We start from the raw sequence: 17,035 nt of genomic DNA on the forward strand, positions 1-17,035 counted from the left end.
TTTTGAACAGGCAGTGGGAAAATATGTGGAGCCCACCCAGGAATTAAATCAGGAGTGTGCCTGACAGAACAGGCCCAACAGGAATATGAACTTTCGGATTTGACAAATGAACTTGGAAAAAGCCAGATTTGGAAAGAAAAAGTTTGGTTTGGTTTGGAAATGAGGGGTTGGATAGACCCTCCTATGCAGGGATGTTTGGACTTTTCAAGTCTGGCAATGGGCCGTGAGATGTTTGGGATTGTGGGGGCTCTCAATTTTGGAGGGATTTTGAAACATGTTTTTAAATACCACATGGAATTTAGTGTCGATTATGAAAAAGGGGCTGATTTGTCGAGAAGGGTCAAAAATATTGCTAAGCTGGAGTTCCCACGAGTGAAACGAGCAGGAGACAAGGGAAAATACAGTTACAAATATGAAGAAGAGCTGCGGAAGGGACATGGAAGAGACTTAAGGGCCTCGGATATTAGGATACCAGGTTAATGTGCCAGATCGATGGGATAACAAGGACTGACAAAACCCGGGACCAGGAGGAAGGGACGCTGGATGAAGATTGGATTTGTTTTTATTTCTCTTTTTTACTACTAGGACTGTTTTACAAAATTGATGAATGTTAGAAAAATGTTGGAATGAAATTACTTGGCTTTAGTAAAAATGTTTAAAGAATTATGCAAGAATATTATGGTTATGAGAAGTTGGTAAAAATAAGATTTAAGTTTTAAGTTTCAAGGTTTTTTATAGTAAGATAAGATTAAAATAGTTTAAGGTAATGTAATGACAGAATATTATGAAATATGGAAAGGATTTGCTGTGACAATTAACAACCAGGATACAAGGAAGGGGAGGAGGAGGAGGTCAAGGGTAATGATAGTTGAGGAGTTGAGAATAATGGATTTGTTTTTAAATGTTTTTAAATGTTTGTGGTGTATTTTTGTTTTTTTCCCTCTCTTATTTTGAATTTGTATATGTATGGTTGGAAGTGGCTTGTTTTTCTCTTTTTCTACTTTGTTTTTCTTTTGTAACTTAAATTTTTTTTTTTTAAAAAAAATAAATATCATTTTTTTTAAAAAAGAATATACTTCCAGGGGCATGGGGGGTGGGCAGCGGAGATATTTTGTTTAAGGCTGCTATTGCTGCTGAGAAAAGTTCCACATTTGGTTTCACATCATATTCTTTCTTCTTGACACAGGCTGTTAGCTATCAGCAGGGTCAAATCTAACAACTTGATCACACAGAAGACTTGATCCCCACTTTGGGATGGTCTTGGGCATTGGGGTGCAGCCTTCGATAGAGTCTAAGATCTCTCATGAACTTTTACTTCCGCTTTTGCTTGCTGCGGCAATGGGAACCATCCAGCCCTGGTGAATATTTTACGTTTTCTCCCCTTATGGCTTTGATCTATAGGCTACCACTAAAGCGAGGCTACATTTTAAGCTGCATTTTAAACTGTATTCTAACATATTTTAATCAACTGGGGTTTTTTTGTTTTTAAAAAATGTTTTTACTGTATTTATATTCAGTGTTAGCCGCCCTGAGCCCGGTCTTGGCCATGGAGGGCGGGGTATAAATAAAATTTTATTATTTTTTTTTATTACTGCTTGGCGTGCTGTTGGGCAAAGCTGGCAAAACAGTGTCCGAGTGTCCAACCGGCCTGGGTGTCTGTACGGGTTTGGAGGCAGTAGACACTGGAGCATCTTCTGGGCTTGACTGACAGCCCAAAGCCTGTGCCCCAAGGGGGGAAAGCAGCAGCCGTGGTACCCAGAGGGTTACTAGCCCTGTGAACTGGTCTCTGTGCCCTTCCGCCTGCAGGGAGAGGGGAGACACTGATAAACAGGAAGACAGACAGGTGTGCCTCAGAGGATTGTGGGGACAGGAAGGGGCGAGGAACAGTCAGCTTGCAGGGGAGGAAAAGGAGAGACCAGAGTATGTGCCAACCAAAATGTTGGCAGAAGGCTTCTAATAGCTCGTTTTCATTAAAGCTTTAAAGACACAGTATATCTGATGGGAGAGAACATCATAGTTCTATATGAAAATTCTAGTAGTAAACAAAAGGTACTTGAAGGCAGAATGCTATGGAATAACTTTAGATGAATGGTCAAATTGTTCCACTTCTCATGGAACTCCTGAAGCACACAGACCCAACCACAAAGTGCCGTAGGCAGAAGAAACTCAGTCTTTCCAGATGGCAATCAGCCTTGCTCAGCTTGGTGTGTTTGGCATGTCACTGGTGGGCGTAACTTGCCTTTGCGGAAGGCATATGCCTCACTCATTGGGTTTGAGACAGACCATGTTTTCGAGAGAGGTGGTTTGAAAGGGATTGCCGCTCATCCCACAGTTGCCTCTGCGAAAATAACATTTGCATGCTCTGCTATCATCCTTGATCAGAGATGACAGATAATTGTGGTTGCCTTTCTCTGTCCACTTCCCGCGACAATTGCATGCCTGACTCTAGTCCTAGTCAATATGTGTAGAGAGAAAGGGAGGGAATTATTTTTATATACCCTACAAACCTTGTAATGATCCTGCACTCGCTGCACCATTCTGGCTGGATGGATAAAGGATGGTAATCCATGCACCAGATTTTGATGGGGATCTCTGCTTGTATAGCACCATGATTATGCTGTCATAAACTCAGCATTGGGGCATCTTCTCTAACTCAAGGACCAAAAACAGCAAACCGCACTGGCAGAGTGTTAGGCTTCAGCAGGGCATCACTGAGCCACTATACATTCCCTCGGAGCTCACTCCAACGATGGCGTAACATTGTTTGATTATATTTTTAAAAGAAGCCAATGGAGAGCCAAAGCAACACGGCCTCCCATCTATTTCTGCTTTGCCTGCACAGCCACAAGGGAGGACAGAGTCCGGCATAAGCCACTGTTAGAGCAGGGAACAGGCCCAGGCCACCTTGTCCCACCCCTGATCTCTGAGCCTGCAAAGATGTTCTGCTAATGCAGAAGTGGGGAACTTTATTCAGCATTCCTTTCTGAGAAACCTTCCAAGACCACACATCAGAGGTGGTTGGGGCCAACAGCTCCTTTCAGTTCTTCTTATTCATTCATTCATTCATTACATTTGTATACCACCCTATCCCTGCAGGTCTCAGGGTGGTTTACGAAGGTCCACTGCATTACTGCCTTATGGAAACACATCATTCGGCTGTCAGCACTCTTCTCCAGTCCAAGGCCTGGCCCAGCCCAGCCTCAAAGCAGCCCATGGGTTCCTGCTATTCACAGAGCCCTGGCAGGAAACCTATAGCAAGAGAGGCTCTCCAGCAGCATGTAAACCACAGGCAGGAAACATGCATCTCAGGCTTTGCAGCATGTGGTGACATGAGTCTCTTCCGTAGAGAAGGTAGAGCCTGCAAGTGGGGGAGGGACTTGGTGGTGGAAAACCAAGTCAAAATAGCCAACATCTTCTCAGAGCTCTGAATGCCTATCTTGCCATCCTACCAGCTCCTATTTTAAGAATTGCCCTTTTGCTGAGGCTGTTCAATAAAAGTTTGGGCAGCACCCGCCGTCCTCCTTGGTGCTCATCTTGTGTTCAAGATGGCAACCATCCCCAGGAAGAGGGTCTTGGTGCTACTTCCATAGAGTTTGGGCTCCCATGCATCTTAGCTATTGCCCTTCCACCTGAGTTCCAGCATGGGCAGAATAGCTGGATCCTCACATCTCACGAGCTTTCCTGGTTGCTCATGGCATACTAAGCTATGCAGCAAGACGAGTAGCAAATTAAGTCCTTCTGGCACAATAAGCAACAGGCACAAGAGATTTTATTTTGTAGCTACTTTTTAATTTATGGGTTGCTTTTTTGCTAAAAGACTTCAAGTGGCTAACGCACTGGATTATTGGGGGGGGGGTGCAGGTAGCCTCCTTGCAGAGGGCTCAGCTGAGTCCTCCTGAGGCATCTAGAGTCAGGCCCGGAGCTTGTGGGGCACTTAGTCCACTCTCCAGTCCTCCTGGCTCTGGCACCACCCTGTGTGTGTGCTGCTGGGACAGGGTGTCCCCTCCCTGCCCTTTGAGCCAGGAGACTACATCCAGGGTTCAAAGCTAGGACCTGCAGCTACATGAATCTGTGCTGTGCTGCCAGACTAGAGCTCAGATTACCACCCCGCTTGGTCCTGAGAGGTGGCTGGCAGCCTGTGCTCTGGATGATTTCCGATGCCCCACGAGGTCTGCTTTTCCTGCCCACTCCTCTTGTTGCTGTATAGTGAGAGACCTGCTCTATGGAATGTGGCCTGGTCCTGCCTGCTCCCTTCCGTGCCTCCGATGTGATGGTTGCTGGCCAGCCTTTGCTCACTCAAGCACCTCTCTCTAGTTTGCTATCTCAGCATGCTGACTTATTGGGAGCCTCACAGCCTGCTTTGTGCTAACTCCCCATTGTAAAAAGTGTTCTCCCAGTAGAGCTTGAACCCTTTTCCAGGGAGGCCACAGCCTCTTCATGCATGTTCCCTGCCTCAAGGGAGTTATGCCTGGCAGAGGCGCAATGCTGAGGTTGCCTGTCGGGGGGGGGCATAGCTGGGGGTAGATGGAGACGCGAACACCCATCCAGGGGATTCCTGGAACTTGTGCTGGCTGTGTGGAGGCTGCCCCAGGTGGGAGTCCATGATGCTTGTGTCTAAGAGGCAGTGCTTTCTGTATATGGTGGTGTTTTGTGTCATGGAAGTGTTCTGCTATAAATGTGGATGGTCGTCACACTCTGCATTGCGCTGCCATGATTGTTGGAGTGGCCATCAGTGTTGCCATCAGTGCTGGGGGTACACTTGATCGTTTACCGTGTTATTTCCACTTTACAGTGGTATTGTTTTTCTGACATCTTTGTTGCTAGGAGTGCAGAGGATCCCAACAAGAGTGTGCTGGCGTTAACACTAAGATAAGCAGCTGTCAATGTCTGCAGCAGCAAAGGATATCTCTGCCCATGTATTAGGCACTTCAGCAAAAATTTCAAAAGCATTTAGGCTCTCACTAGAGCAAATAAGAAAACAGCTGGATAGGACAAAAGTTGTTGCCTCTCCCATGAATCATCATGCAATACAAAAGTCAGGGGGTGTTCCCTTATCAACTTCTAGGAGACATCAAAGAGACGAGAAAGGCCTAGATGTGGTTTGGTTTGTAATAAGAGTGAGTAGAAGCAAACAAATCGCAAGAGGAAGCTCATTTCATATTTGCACTTTGGAGGTCAGAAGTAAATAAAGAGGAGGAGAACCCAGAAGGAGCAAAGAGGATGGGAAGGATTGCAGTCTGGGCTTCCAAAATAAATAAATCAGGCTGCCAGGAAAGCAGCCAGTACTAGGCTAGGAGGAAAATGCAGGCAGCAGAAGTCTGAAGAAACATTCAAGTTTTAAGGTGAGAAACCGAAAACAAAGGTCTACCAAGTAAGAGACAGAATTTGAACAAAAAATGAATAGGAAGCAAAACTGTATTTTGCTTTTTGCTCAAAAGGTCCATGTTTACAGTGTTTGTCTCTGAATGCATATCATGTTTGGGTACATTTTGCATGAGAACTGCTTCTGCTCCCTGCTCTGCTCTGTGCAGGCAGGCGTCTAAGCAGTGGGTGGAAGCTCTCTGAGGTTTTCTGGTGTCAGCCCAAGAGGCTTTTCAGTGGTGGGCGCAGGTGACGACACAGCACAGGAAGAGAACCCTTCTCTGACGCAGCATCTGAGCTTGGCCGGCAGGAGCAAGTGAGGACTCCAGAGACATGGCTCTCCCCGCCTTGCAGCAGAACCAGCACTGCATTTACCCCCAGGTCTTCTGGACAAGCAGCAGTGGAGTTTCCAGCTCTGAGTGTGCCCCTTCAGGACTGTGTCCCATCAGGTTTGCGCCCCACCAGGACATTCGCCCTGCTCTGCCTGTGCCAGAGACCAAAAGGAAAAAGCAGAACAAAAAAGATGGCACATGCCTGTGTTTCCTGGTGGTTTCTCTGCTGACCCTTCTGGCCCTCACTGGGGTTGGGCTTGCAATGTTTCAGATCTTCCATCTGCAGCAGGAACTAGATGCTCTGAGAGAGGTAAATGGAGGCACAGAAATACCAGAGGAGACCTGCGAGTGGCACACACCACTTGGGGGAAGGGCACCCAGGGTCCCTGGATTGGCGGCTCCTGAAGATGGGGCCCTCCACTGAAAGGGGCACAGGGTGATTTTTATTCCCAAGTGTGAACGTCTGCCTTTTACCTCCACAGCTTTCCTGCTCCGGGCAGGTGCCTCAATCTCCTGAGATGCTCAAAGGTGAGAAGTCGTTGTCCAGGGATGGCTGGGGGGGGGGGGAGAGCAGAGCCAAATGGGTGGTTGTGCCTGGGCTGCCCTGCCTGCATTTGCAGTTCTTATAAAGTTTCTTTCATCTGGAATCACAATTGCCTATTTCTAGAGCTTATTGTTCTTGCCACTGAATTAAAGAAACTTGGGCCACTTTGGATATCTTGGCTCATTACCTGAACAGTGAAATGTTGAATGAAATGGCTGCATTGAAGTCCCAGTCCATGCTAGTTGCAGATGGACTTCTCTCTTTCTGTTATTTCTGTATCCCCAGAGCTTTTGCTGCTTTGGGGATTTCTGGACAGGTCTGTTTCATCTGCATCGGGCAGATGATACAGAGAGTGATTATAGCACACTTGAGAGCCATTTCTCTTACTGTCTGGCATATAATATTTTGATACAGAACTGTTTGTTGCTGTTCACAAGCTTTTAAACAGAAATGTATTGATTTCAAAATGGTTTCATGTGGTCTGCTGGTGGTGCTGGGTGCCATCGGCCTGTGTTTGAAGTCCAGCTCTTGTGTGGGAGGTGGAGAGCATTCAGCTCTAGGGAGATGGGGACTTCTTCTTCCAACCAGCTAAGACCTGCAGGTGGGTGCATTTAAAAGCACTGCAAGAAAGCCCTCGGGGATCCACAGTGGATTTGGAGATGTGCCATTGTCCCAAACCAATCTGAAAACCAGAGAGCTGAGAAGTTTGAGAAAAACATTGGGCATGATCATGTTGCTTCTGTGCTGAGGCTGCATGTAAGGATCTCAGGGTATTTGCTGGGAAACAAATTAGTCCTGGGTTGGGGGAGCAGCCAGAAGGTAGAATAAGATATTTGAAAAGCAGTCTGAGATGTCTCATGGGAGGGGACTCAGGAATAAGTTCAGTCATAGGTGGCTGTGTGGGAAACAGCATCCAGTCCATAAACTGGTCTGCTGAGGGAAATGAAATGTTAAGGCGCTCATACCTCACCTCAAGGGCTGCCCACCCTAAAGCACAATTGCCTCTGAAAGAGGCAAGTTTAGCACTTGCGATCCCATTGATTTCAGTGCCAAAGGCCTGGGGGGTAAAGCCTACTATGGCACACAGTGGCATAATTCTCATTGAAATGGATGTGACCAAAATGTGCTTAACTTTGGCTGGATCACACCTCTCAATTTCTTCAGAGCTGACCTCATTGCTTCCCCTTTTCATTTCTTCTCTCTGTTGGAAAGGTATAATGCGTTACTTGCCTTATTCTCTATTGCAATGTAGGATTTCTGAATGGAACAGCGGAAAAGGAAGTCAAGAGGAGAGCACACTTGACAGGTGGGCAGCAAAACGCATAGCAAATAATCCTGCAAACAGCGAGGGCAAAAAAGAGCTGTAGCTGAGGAAACTAATGAACTGGCTGAATTGTACTTGGGAAACTGGTTTTCATAACCAAATCAGATACTTTGCTGTCTCTCAAAACTAATGGGAACAGGTCAAGGAAAGTGCCTGACTTAACCCTCTCTGCCCCTTCTCCCCCTGAATTTTTCTCCCATCTTGGACTGGGCAAAATGTCTGGAAAAGGGACTACAGGGGGAGAAGTGGAAGACTGGGAGATGCTTAAGCATTTCTCTTTGCACCAAATCACACATTTCTCTCCCATTGCTTTTGAGATGTTTGGAAGAGATAAGATTCTCTGGCTCTGGGCTGATGTCCTCATCCAGATGAGAGCACTCGGCCCTCAAGCTACATATCCTGTACTCTTAAGAGCTGCACAGAAGGACAAGTTTTACCAAGCATGACATTGGTCATTCTTTAACTGGGGTGGGTAGTTGCAATCTTCCATTTGCTGCTCTCCTGCTGCCGTCACCTGTTTGTAGCATTGGAAGAGAGCCGGCCCAGCCATGAGGCAGCGTGAAGCAACCACCTCAGGTGGCAGAAGCACAAGAGGCAACACCCTGCCTGCCCCATTGCTTCCGGTGTGTGGCGTTGCCTTGAGCAGAGAAGATGAGCAGCAATGGTTCCAGGTTCCAGGTTCTCAGTCAGCAGTGAGAACAACTGACGTCCACACTGCAAAGAGCAAACCAGCAAATGGTATGGAGTAGCATCCTTCAGTGCTCTTCAGATTAGACATAAAGGTCATTTTGCTGTGTTCAAAAATATTAGGAAACCTTGCAATATAGTGGGGTCTGAGAAACTGCTTGTTGTCTTATTTTCACCATGACATTCCATGTTTCTAGGCAAAGCAAACCAGCGATCGCTCCCACTGGAATGGGAGAGTACCTATGGACATGCCTTCATTTCTGGTGTTCAGTATGAAAACAGGGGTTTGGTGATCGATGAAGCTGGCCTCTACTTCGTGTACTCCAAAGTGTTCTTCCGGGGTGGGGCCTGCACCCCCCAGCCTCTTGATCATGTGGTTTTCAAAAGAAACCCATCTTATCCTGGTATCCAGGTGCTGATGGAGGACCGAAAGATGAGCTACTGTGTGGCCAGGCACATGTGGGGCAGAAGCAGCTATTTGGGTGCTTTGTTCAACCTTTCCAGGCAGGACAGCCTGTATGTGAGTGTCTCAGAAGTCACACTGGTGAATCCTGAGGAGTCAAAAACCTTCTTTGGCTTATATATGCTTTAGGGGTGGGTGGAAGATTAGCATTCATCATACAGGCTATGTGAAAATTCTGAGCAACATGAAAATGATCTGGGACAGCTGATGGACTGCAAACATTGCTTCTCTAGAAAGCCCAGCAGACTCCATGACTTCACTTTTTACACTGAGAAGTTCAAAAAAGGCCTGAAGTGGATCTCCACAGATTTAAACTGAGGGTCGACTTTTCCTGCTGGATTCCTTCAGAGACAAACAGCCTTGAACCACACATGTCTTGCCAAAGAGTGCCAGGAAATCCTCCATTTGGGGAAAAGCAGGGATTTTGCGGCATAAAAACCTGTCCCTATTGACCAAATGTAACAGCCAAATTTGGATCCATATTTGAAGAGATGTTCTTTGGTTGTGTGGCAGCTGAGGTGTGAAGGGAGCAGAAATGTTTTCTGTTAGTTCCTAGTGTGTGACCGCCTAGCTGCTAGTCTGGTTCCATCCAGCGTTTATGTCCTGTGTTGCAGCTTCCCAGTGAAGGCCTATTGGGTTGCTGTCATTCATCAGTCACACTTTTAAAACTCCCCCAGTGCCAGAAATGTAAGCCACTCTTTTTCAGCCTACCTCTTTGGCTCTAGAGGTAGCCAACTCTCAACGAAAAAACAAAACTCACTTTCCCACTTCTCTCTGTGCTCGGAGGCAGGCGAGGAGGCAGCTCCATGAGCCCCACAAAGCACTGTGGATCACTGGCACCATCCTCAGCATCCCTGATTCCGCCTGAGCAGTTCCGACAGTCTTGTGAATGTGATGTAAGATGAAGCACTTTCAGATGAGCATGGTCATGAAACTTCAAATGAGACTAATTCCTATGCATTTTCCTCAACTCTGTGGGAAAATTTAGAATGATTTTTGTTTGGAGAGAAATTAAAGAAGTTAAAATATTCTGGCAGGTGAATACTCTCAATGTTTTGGGATCTCTTCAGTCTGGAGGGGGGCATTATTCACAACCCAGAAAGTAACATGGAGATGAATATGTGGGGAACTTGGGGTAGTTTGAGACTATCGCTGTTTTTGGCTGGGATTCAGTCACATGCTGGCAAATTCAGGTTGCACAGCTATAGCTGATTAGGAGCTCTTGCACAACAACCCTGCTTCCTCAAAATATTTTAAATTATGGCGCACATTAAGCAGAGTGACAAGCAAATGTAGTGGAATGTGTGGAATAACAATTGTTTTGATGCAATGTCATCTAGCCTCCCCACAAACAAATTGGACTGAATGCTCATTTAATAGCCAACTGTGTCTATTCTGAGCTGGGAAAGGGAGGGGGGGCTGTGCCTCTGCGAGGCCTGGCTCATGAATGGAAAACTGTGGACACCACCCGGCGAGGGCCGAGGGCTTCACTGTGCAGGAACCAGCCTTTTGCTTGCTTCTGGGAATTGCATTTCTTTGAACGACAGCAGAGAGATGCCAGTTTCTGACCTCAGTCTGCAAGAATCGGCTCACTCTGGTTTAGTTTCTCAGTAAGCTTGGTTTCTCAGGAAATGGGGCCTTTGGTCAGGAGACCTTTCCTTCTGTTGCAGAACTTTCCGTCTGCTGAAAAGTGCACCACAACGCTGTACATACCTTGGGTTACAGACGCTTCAGGTTACATACGCTTCAGGTTACAGACTCCGCTAACTCAGAAATATTACCTCGGGTTAAGAACTTTGCTTCAGGATGAGAACAGAAATCATGCAGCAGCGGCACGGCGGCAGTGGGAGGCCCCATTAGCTAAAGTGGTGCTTTGGGTTAAGAACAGTTTCGGGTTAAGAGCGGACCTCCGGAACGAATTAAGTTCTTAACCCGAGGTACCACTGTATTTGCATCTCATCGTCTGGTCCAGGTGGATTGGAAGCATTAATAAGAAAGAAATGCCCACTTGAAAGCCCTGGCTGGGACTTACTTATTCTAGAGCTGGTTTCAAGGAAATCTTACGGTTGGACTATAGCCTTGGACCTGGAGACTAAATGTTTCTCTTCTAAATTTGGCTTTCTTGCCCATTTATTAAAAGCAGCTCTTCTTGGAATATGTAAGCATTTCAGCCAGATCTTCCTTGTAGACTTTGGTGCTGTGTGAGGTAAACTTTAATTATGAATCGGTCACAACAGGACAACCCTTAACCAGGCTGTGAAATTATTGAGAGAGAAATTAACTCTCTGACTGAGCACGGCCAGCTCACTTTCTGATGCCAAGTCGGCTGTTTCAAACACCTAAGCCCAAATTTGTTAAAGTACAAACCATTACAAGTAGTATCTTTTGATGTGGCAAAAGACATGATGTAACCTTAGTGTCAATGAGAATCTGACTTGAAAGGGCTAATTTTAGTCAAAAGAGTAGTTCCGAATGCTGAGAGAGAGAGAGAGAGAGAGAGAGAGAGAGAGAGAGAGAGAGAACCCACCACCACCACTTTGCAGCCCCTTCAAGTATCTGGGGAAGCAGAGCCTGCCGTGTGGGCTTCACATTTTTAACACACGTCTACAAACGACTACCTCCATCTAAGTGAAAGGAAAAGGCTGACCTCTGTGCCTGATGTGCTAGACTTTTCTTCTGCTTTGACTTGCACTAGGAAAGAGTTGCTGGGGGGGGGGGGGAGCCTGCAACTTTCCCCTGTGGCCTGAAGCGGCATCACATCACCTCATTCTGTTAGCCATGTCAACTAGCCCTTGAACATTTCACCTGTGGCTGCAGTCTGGGGGTGATATTTAATCTGTGATATTTTACTGTATTTTTTGTTTCTATGGAAGCCGCCCAGAGTGGCTGGGGAAACCCAGCCAGATGGGCGGGGTACAAATAATAAATTATTATTATTATTATTATTATTATTATTATTATTATTATTATATATATTTTTGCCCTCACACAAAAAGAAAAATATCTGAGTGGAGCCAGATGCCAGGGGTTGCAGGTGCTTTCCCAAGGTTTGGTTTCCCTGAAATAAGGGACAGTAGAGACTGTGGTGTCTTTAGGATATACAATTTATTTATACATATCCACAAGCTGGGCCTATGATGGAGGGGCTCACAGCATTAACACCCCAGAAGGCTGTGCTTTTCCCATAGCCACAGCCTTGGATTCAGGAAGAAATCAAGCCTGTCTCTCCCTCTTAGGCTTCAGTCTGCAGCCTGCTTCTAGCTCTCGCACACAACTCTGGCGTTTTGTCCTTCTAACTACAAGCTAGTTGGGGGGCAGGGCACCTATTTGATCTCTGGCACAGAGCCACTTCCTTTGTTAGCTTAATGACATATAGTTAGAGGGTCAATACCAAGAAGCTGGCCTGGCTATTCCAGCAATTGAATCCTTGCTGGATCCAGGGATTAGAAGGGACTCCGGCACACCCCAAACTCACAACAATATCTTTATAGCGTATGGGATGCTTTTCCAGGAAGCACATCTGCCTCCCCAAAAGAAAACAAGGCATTGCCACAGCATCCCTTGCCTGTCATTTCAGAGAGTTGGGTCTGGAGCCCTTTATTAGAGGATGGGAGATCACATTTAGCCAGCGCACTGGTCTCTTATACAAACGCAGGCAGCCGACAAGACTTTGAGGAGCCACCTTGTGACTGACTCTACAGCTCTAGACTGACAAGGAGGAAGATCTGAGATGAGATGCAACCAAGGCAAGGATTTCCACCCTCTCATGCCCAAGTCCCACCCTAATGTTGCAAGCAGGAGGGAAGCCATCTGCCCCATGTTTTGTGCAGGAACTCTTTGCCCCAGAAAAGAAAGGGTTAAGCACCCCCCTCCCACTGCAGTTTGCACTTCCGGAAACTGCCTCACACCCTAAGCAGGCAAGTCTAAGCCAGAGGGAGCTTTGTGGCCTGCATGACACACTTCACACCTCTCGATAGGAAACTCTGCCACATCAAATAGATCCTGTTACGCTCCTCTGTGGGGGAAAGAGCCCCTGCTTTCATACTTGCGGGCAAAAGAAGTCAGAAACAGAATTACATCCTTCATGTGCTATTTATCAAGCCCCTTGCATCTCTCTTTTGGCACCAGAGAATGAATTTCCCAGTTGCTGGAAGATTCTGCAAACCTACCCCCAAAGTGGGGAGACTGTGGCTCACCCCACGGAGGAGCCTCTCCAGAGCTGGAGGGCCGCACCCTGCACTCATCTCACAAGCTGCCCAGGAAGTGGCATTTGTGTTACTATCCTACACGTCAGTTAAAAACGAGAGGGTACTGCTATGGCTCTTATAGCAGGATGTCTGTAAAGTAACCCAATAAATTATTGATATCCATGCCGCAACAGAGCCCTGATCACTACAATACAAGAAGGTCGGGTAATGAAAGGAAATGTCAAGGGGTTTCATAAGATGTGCACTCTTGTTCAAGATGGCTGCCAGGACGGTGGTCCTGTGTAGGGGGCTACAGTCCAGGGATTATGTCTCCTCTGTTCTGCCCATGTCACGACTCAGGTCCCCTCCCCTATCTCACTGTATAAAAACTTTATTTCGTTGGAGCCCAGTAAAAGCAATTGTCTTTTTTTAAAAAAGCGAATTCCCGTGCCCTTCCACATGCAGAACAGGCTGAGCTGGAGGTTTCCCTTGGGGCGGGTGTGCCTTAGAGAGAGGCGATGCTGAGCTCTTTGCAGCAAGCTCTGCCTGGGTGGTGCGCATCCTGCCTGCTCCTCCTCCATGTCCCCTGGAGGGGCTGCTCTTTCCTAAGCGGGATTTGAAGTTTAACAGGCTTGCTGTCAAACAGGATGGTTCCTTCAGACAAAGGAAAATGGAGGTTTCCTGCCGTATTCTGGCAGGAGTTTGGGGATATTGATGTCAGTAGTTGCTGCCGTGGTGTGGGCCCGTTCTTGTTTGCCTTTTCGCTTCAGCACTGCTCTGCTGCCAGTCCCTGCAGCTTAACGCTCAGCTTGATCCACTCAGGCTCCTGTGATTTGAATGGGGGACCCCTCCCCACTTTGTCCGCAACACCCTCCTGCTCACTGTCTGCCAGCATCTGCTTCAGATTTACATCAACAGCAAACCCAACCTAAATTGCCAGGTTTCAGCAGACATGGCTCTTGCTAAGTTGTGCCAGGCCCAGCTGCTCCCAGCTCCAGCCGGCTCTGCTCCATGGAAGCGAGTCGTGCTTCAGCCGCTGCACAGCATAAAATGAAAAGTCAGGACGCAAGCTGGGAAGTGGGCTGCCATGGGCTGGTCGGTTTGCTCTGGGCTTCCAGGTAGGGACTTAATACGGCAAACGGGTCACTGGGATTTTGAAAGCCACATTGGAAACTGTTAGGTGGTGGGTTGACATAGCAGCCGGCACAGCGATTTCTTCAAGTAGCTCTTTATTATGGTAAGCTGGAATAGAACTAACTGCGAACAGCTCAGCCGGCCTGTATTTATAGGCAGCCGGCTGTCAACATTGTAACCACAACAGCCCAGAGTTCCCGCCTAAAATAACTGCCGCGGACCTGAGTGAAAACTATCTACAGACCTGAGTGAAAACTATATACAGTATCCCCCTGTTGGCCCAGGGTGAAACTACACTACATAACACCCCTCCCCACCGAGATAAGGCGTTAGTTACAATCGTAATGGTTTCCTTATATACAGCACTACGCGTAATGGTTCAATTAAGCACAAAAGCATATCGGTTACACTTCCCATACTTAGACCAACAGTGATACCTGTCCAACAACATAGTCCTTTAAATAAGTTGGGCGCTTGGAAACTCTGCCAGACCGCCGGGGACTGGTAGCCAAGTCCGGAGGGCCACACAGTTCTCGCTGAGGCTGTGGTGCGACCCTAGGTGGCGTTGGAACCAACTCCCCTGGATCCGCTGCTGTGGGTGGAGCCTCCGCAAGTGGAGTGGTCTGAGTCTGTTCTGAAACGGCTTGGTTCGGCTCCACGCTGGCAGTTTGTGAGGGAGGTGTAGGTGGGGCCTCGCCATCTGTACGTGTCTCTTCTGGAGCCGCAAGCGCAGTTGGGGGCACCTCGGTAGTGTCCAAGTCCCCAACCCTGCGCCTAAGCTGGTCTATGTGCCGTCGCCACAAGCGTCCGTCTTCGAGTGCCACCTGGTACGAGCGAGGTCCAGTGACTCCCACTACTGTGGCTGGCACCCAAGGGATGTCCCCCACATAGTTCCGGGCAAAGACCTGGTTTCCTGGGACAAATGACCGTGGTGCGTTGGCACAGCCTGGGGGTTCAGCCACGGCAAAGTCTGGGTGTAGCCGGTCGAGCGGTGACCTGAGGCGGCGGCCCATAAGCAGTTCAGCAGGACTCCTCCCTGTGGCCGCATGAGGGGTGATGTGTTGCACGAACAAGTATTCGGCGACCCGCTCATGCCAGTCTCCCCGGTCCAGGCGCGCCAGTGCCTCTTTTGTCGAGCGCACCATTCTTTCCGCTTGCCCGTTGCTGGATGGATGAAAAGGTGCCGTTAGGGCATGGCGGATGCCCAGTCCCAAAAGATACCGCTCAAACGTGCCTGACGTGAACTGCGGTCCGTTGTCAGAGACAAGGACATCAGGACACCCATGCGTTGCAAACAGGCCTCGCAGCACCCGGATGACAGCTTCGGTAGTGGTGGAGGGCATCAGGGCGACCTCCAGCCATTTGGAATAGGCGTCCACCACTACCATAAAGGTCCGGCCGTGAAAGGGGCCAGCCAGATCGATGTGCACCCTCGACCAGGGTGTCTTTGGCGTCTCCCAGGTGTGTCCCTTAGCTGCCGGTGGTGCAGGCCTCGACTCCTGGCACGCTTGACAGGCGGACACCCAGGCAGTGATGGCATCGTCCATATTAGGCCACCAGACGTAACACCGAGCCAACACCTTCATTTTGACAATTCCCGGGTGGCCAACGTGCAGAGCCTCCAGGACGCGCTGACGGAGTCCCTGGGGAATCACGACGCGGTCTCCCCACAGCAGGCAGCCACGATGAGCTGAGAGTTCATGTTGTCTGGTTGCGAAGGGCTGGAACTCCGATGCAAAAGGCCCTTGTGGCCACCCCCTCCACACCCAGTTGAGCACCCGGCTGATGGTGCGATCCTGGGCAGATGCGGAGGCCACAGTGGCAGCCGATACAGGCGCTGCCGGAAGATCCTCAATCAGAAGGAGCGATGAAGCTGGAGCCGGGTCTTCCACAAATGCTGGAAGAGGGCAACGGCTGAGGGCGTCGGCATGGCCCATCGATTTCCCCGGGCGATGGATGAGCCGGTAGTGGTAGGCAGCCAGAAAAACAGTCCATCGCAGCATGCGTGGTGAGAGGACCGGTGGAGTTGGACGATCACCGGCGAGGAGGCCCAGGAGTGGCTTGTGGTCAGTGATGAGGTCAAAAGTCCTGCCATAGAGGTATTCATGGAACCTCTTCACTCCAGCCACAAGTGCCAATGCCTCCTTGTCGAGCTGGCTGTAATTCCGTTCCGTCGGAGATAGTGTCCTGGAAAAGTAGGCAAGCGGTGCTTCTCTTCCATCTGGAAAACGGTGACTAAGGACAGCACCGATGCCAAAAGGTGAGGCGTCGCAGGCAAGGACCAGCGGCCTGGATTCACTGTACTGTACCAGCACACTGTCTGAAGAAAGGAGAGCCTTGACCGCGTTGAAGGCCGCCGTCTCCCGATGACCCCAGGCCCAAGGCGTCTTAGTGCTAAGGAGTCGGTGAAGAGGCTCAGCCACTGTGGCTTTGTGGGGCAGGAACATGTTATAAAAGTTCAGCAGCCCCAGGAATGCCTGCAACTCCGTTTTGTTCTTTGGGGTGGGGGCCTGCTGGATAGCGCGGATCTTGGATGTGGTTGGATGAAGACCGGAGGCATCGATAAGATAGCCCAGGAACTCTACCTGTGGAACGGCGATCTGGCACTTCTCCCTCTTTACCTTGAGCCCAGCCTCCTGGAACCTGGTCAGCACGGCACGGAGGCGCTCGAACAGCTGCTGGTGTGAGTCTGCAGACACCAAGACGTCATCAAAATATGGTACCACGCCCGGAAGCCCTTGCAGGAGACGCTCCATAAGGCTTTGGAAGATGCCAGGAGCCACACTCACCCCGAACTGCAACCGGCGGCAACGGAAAGCCCCCCGGTGGGTGACGATCGTCTGGGCTTCAGCAGTGGCATCATCGACTGGCAGTTGTTGATAGGCTTGGGCAAGGTCCAGCTTAGCGAAGACCTTACCCTCACCCAGGGAATGCAGCAGGTGTTGGACAACAGGAACCGGATAAGCGTGCTGCTGAAGTGCCTTGTTGATCGTGCACTTGTAG

General features: G+C 48.9%; 1 protein-coding gene across 2 annotated transcripts in view; it reads left to right on the forward strand.

Moving 5' to 3' along the window:
- Positions 1–5,387: 5,387 nt before the first annotated feature.
- Positions 5,388–17,035, forward strand: part of FASLG (Fas ligand) — a 158,269-nt gene continuing 146,621 nt past the window's right edge. Inside the window, exons 1-4 of one of the 2 annotated variants that reach the window (XM_081012335.1) lie at positions 5,388–6,003; positions 6,176–6,221; positions 7,490–7,543; positions 8,446–8,877. In XM_081012335.1, coding sequence (XP_080868461.1) covers positions 5,695–6,003; positions 6,176–6,221; positions 7,490–7,543; positions 8,446–8,840 — 804 coding nt within the window. In that variant the 5' untranslated portion in view covers positions 5,388–5,694 and the 3' untranslated portion in view covers positions 8,841–8,877. Of the gene's footprint in view, positions 6,004–6,175; positions 6,222–7,489; positions 7,544–8,445; positions 9,742–17,035 lie in introns of those variants that run through there. The other variant, XM_081012334.1, reaches the window with a different exon arrangement.

This window comes from Podarcis pityusensis, assembly GCF_964106645.2.
Source record: "Podarcis pityusensis genome assembly, chromosome: 6".
Taxonomy (NCBI): Eukaryota; Metazoa; Chordata; class Lepidosauria; order Squamata; family Lacertidae; genus Podarcis; species Podarcis pityusensis.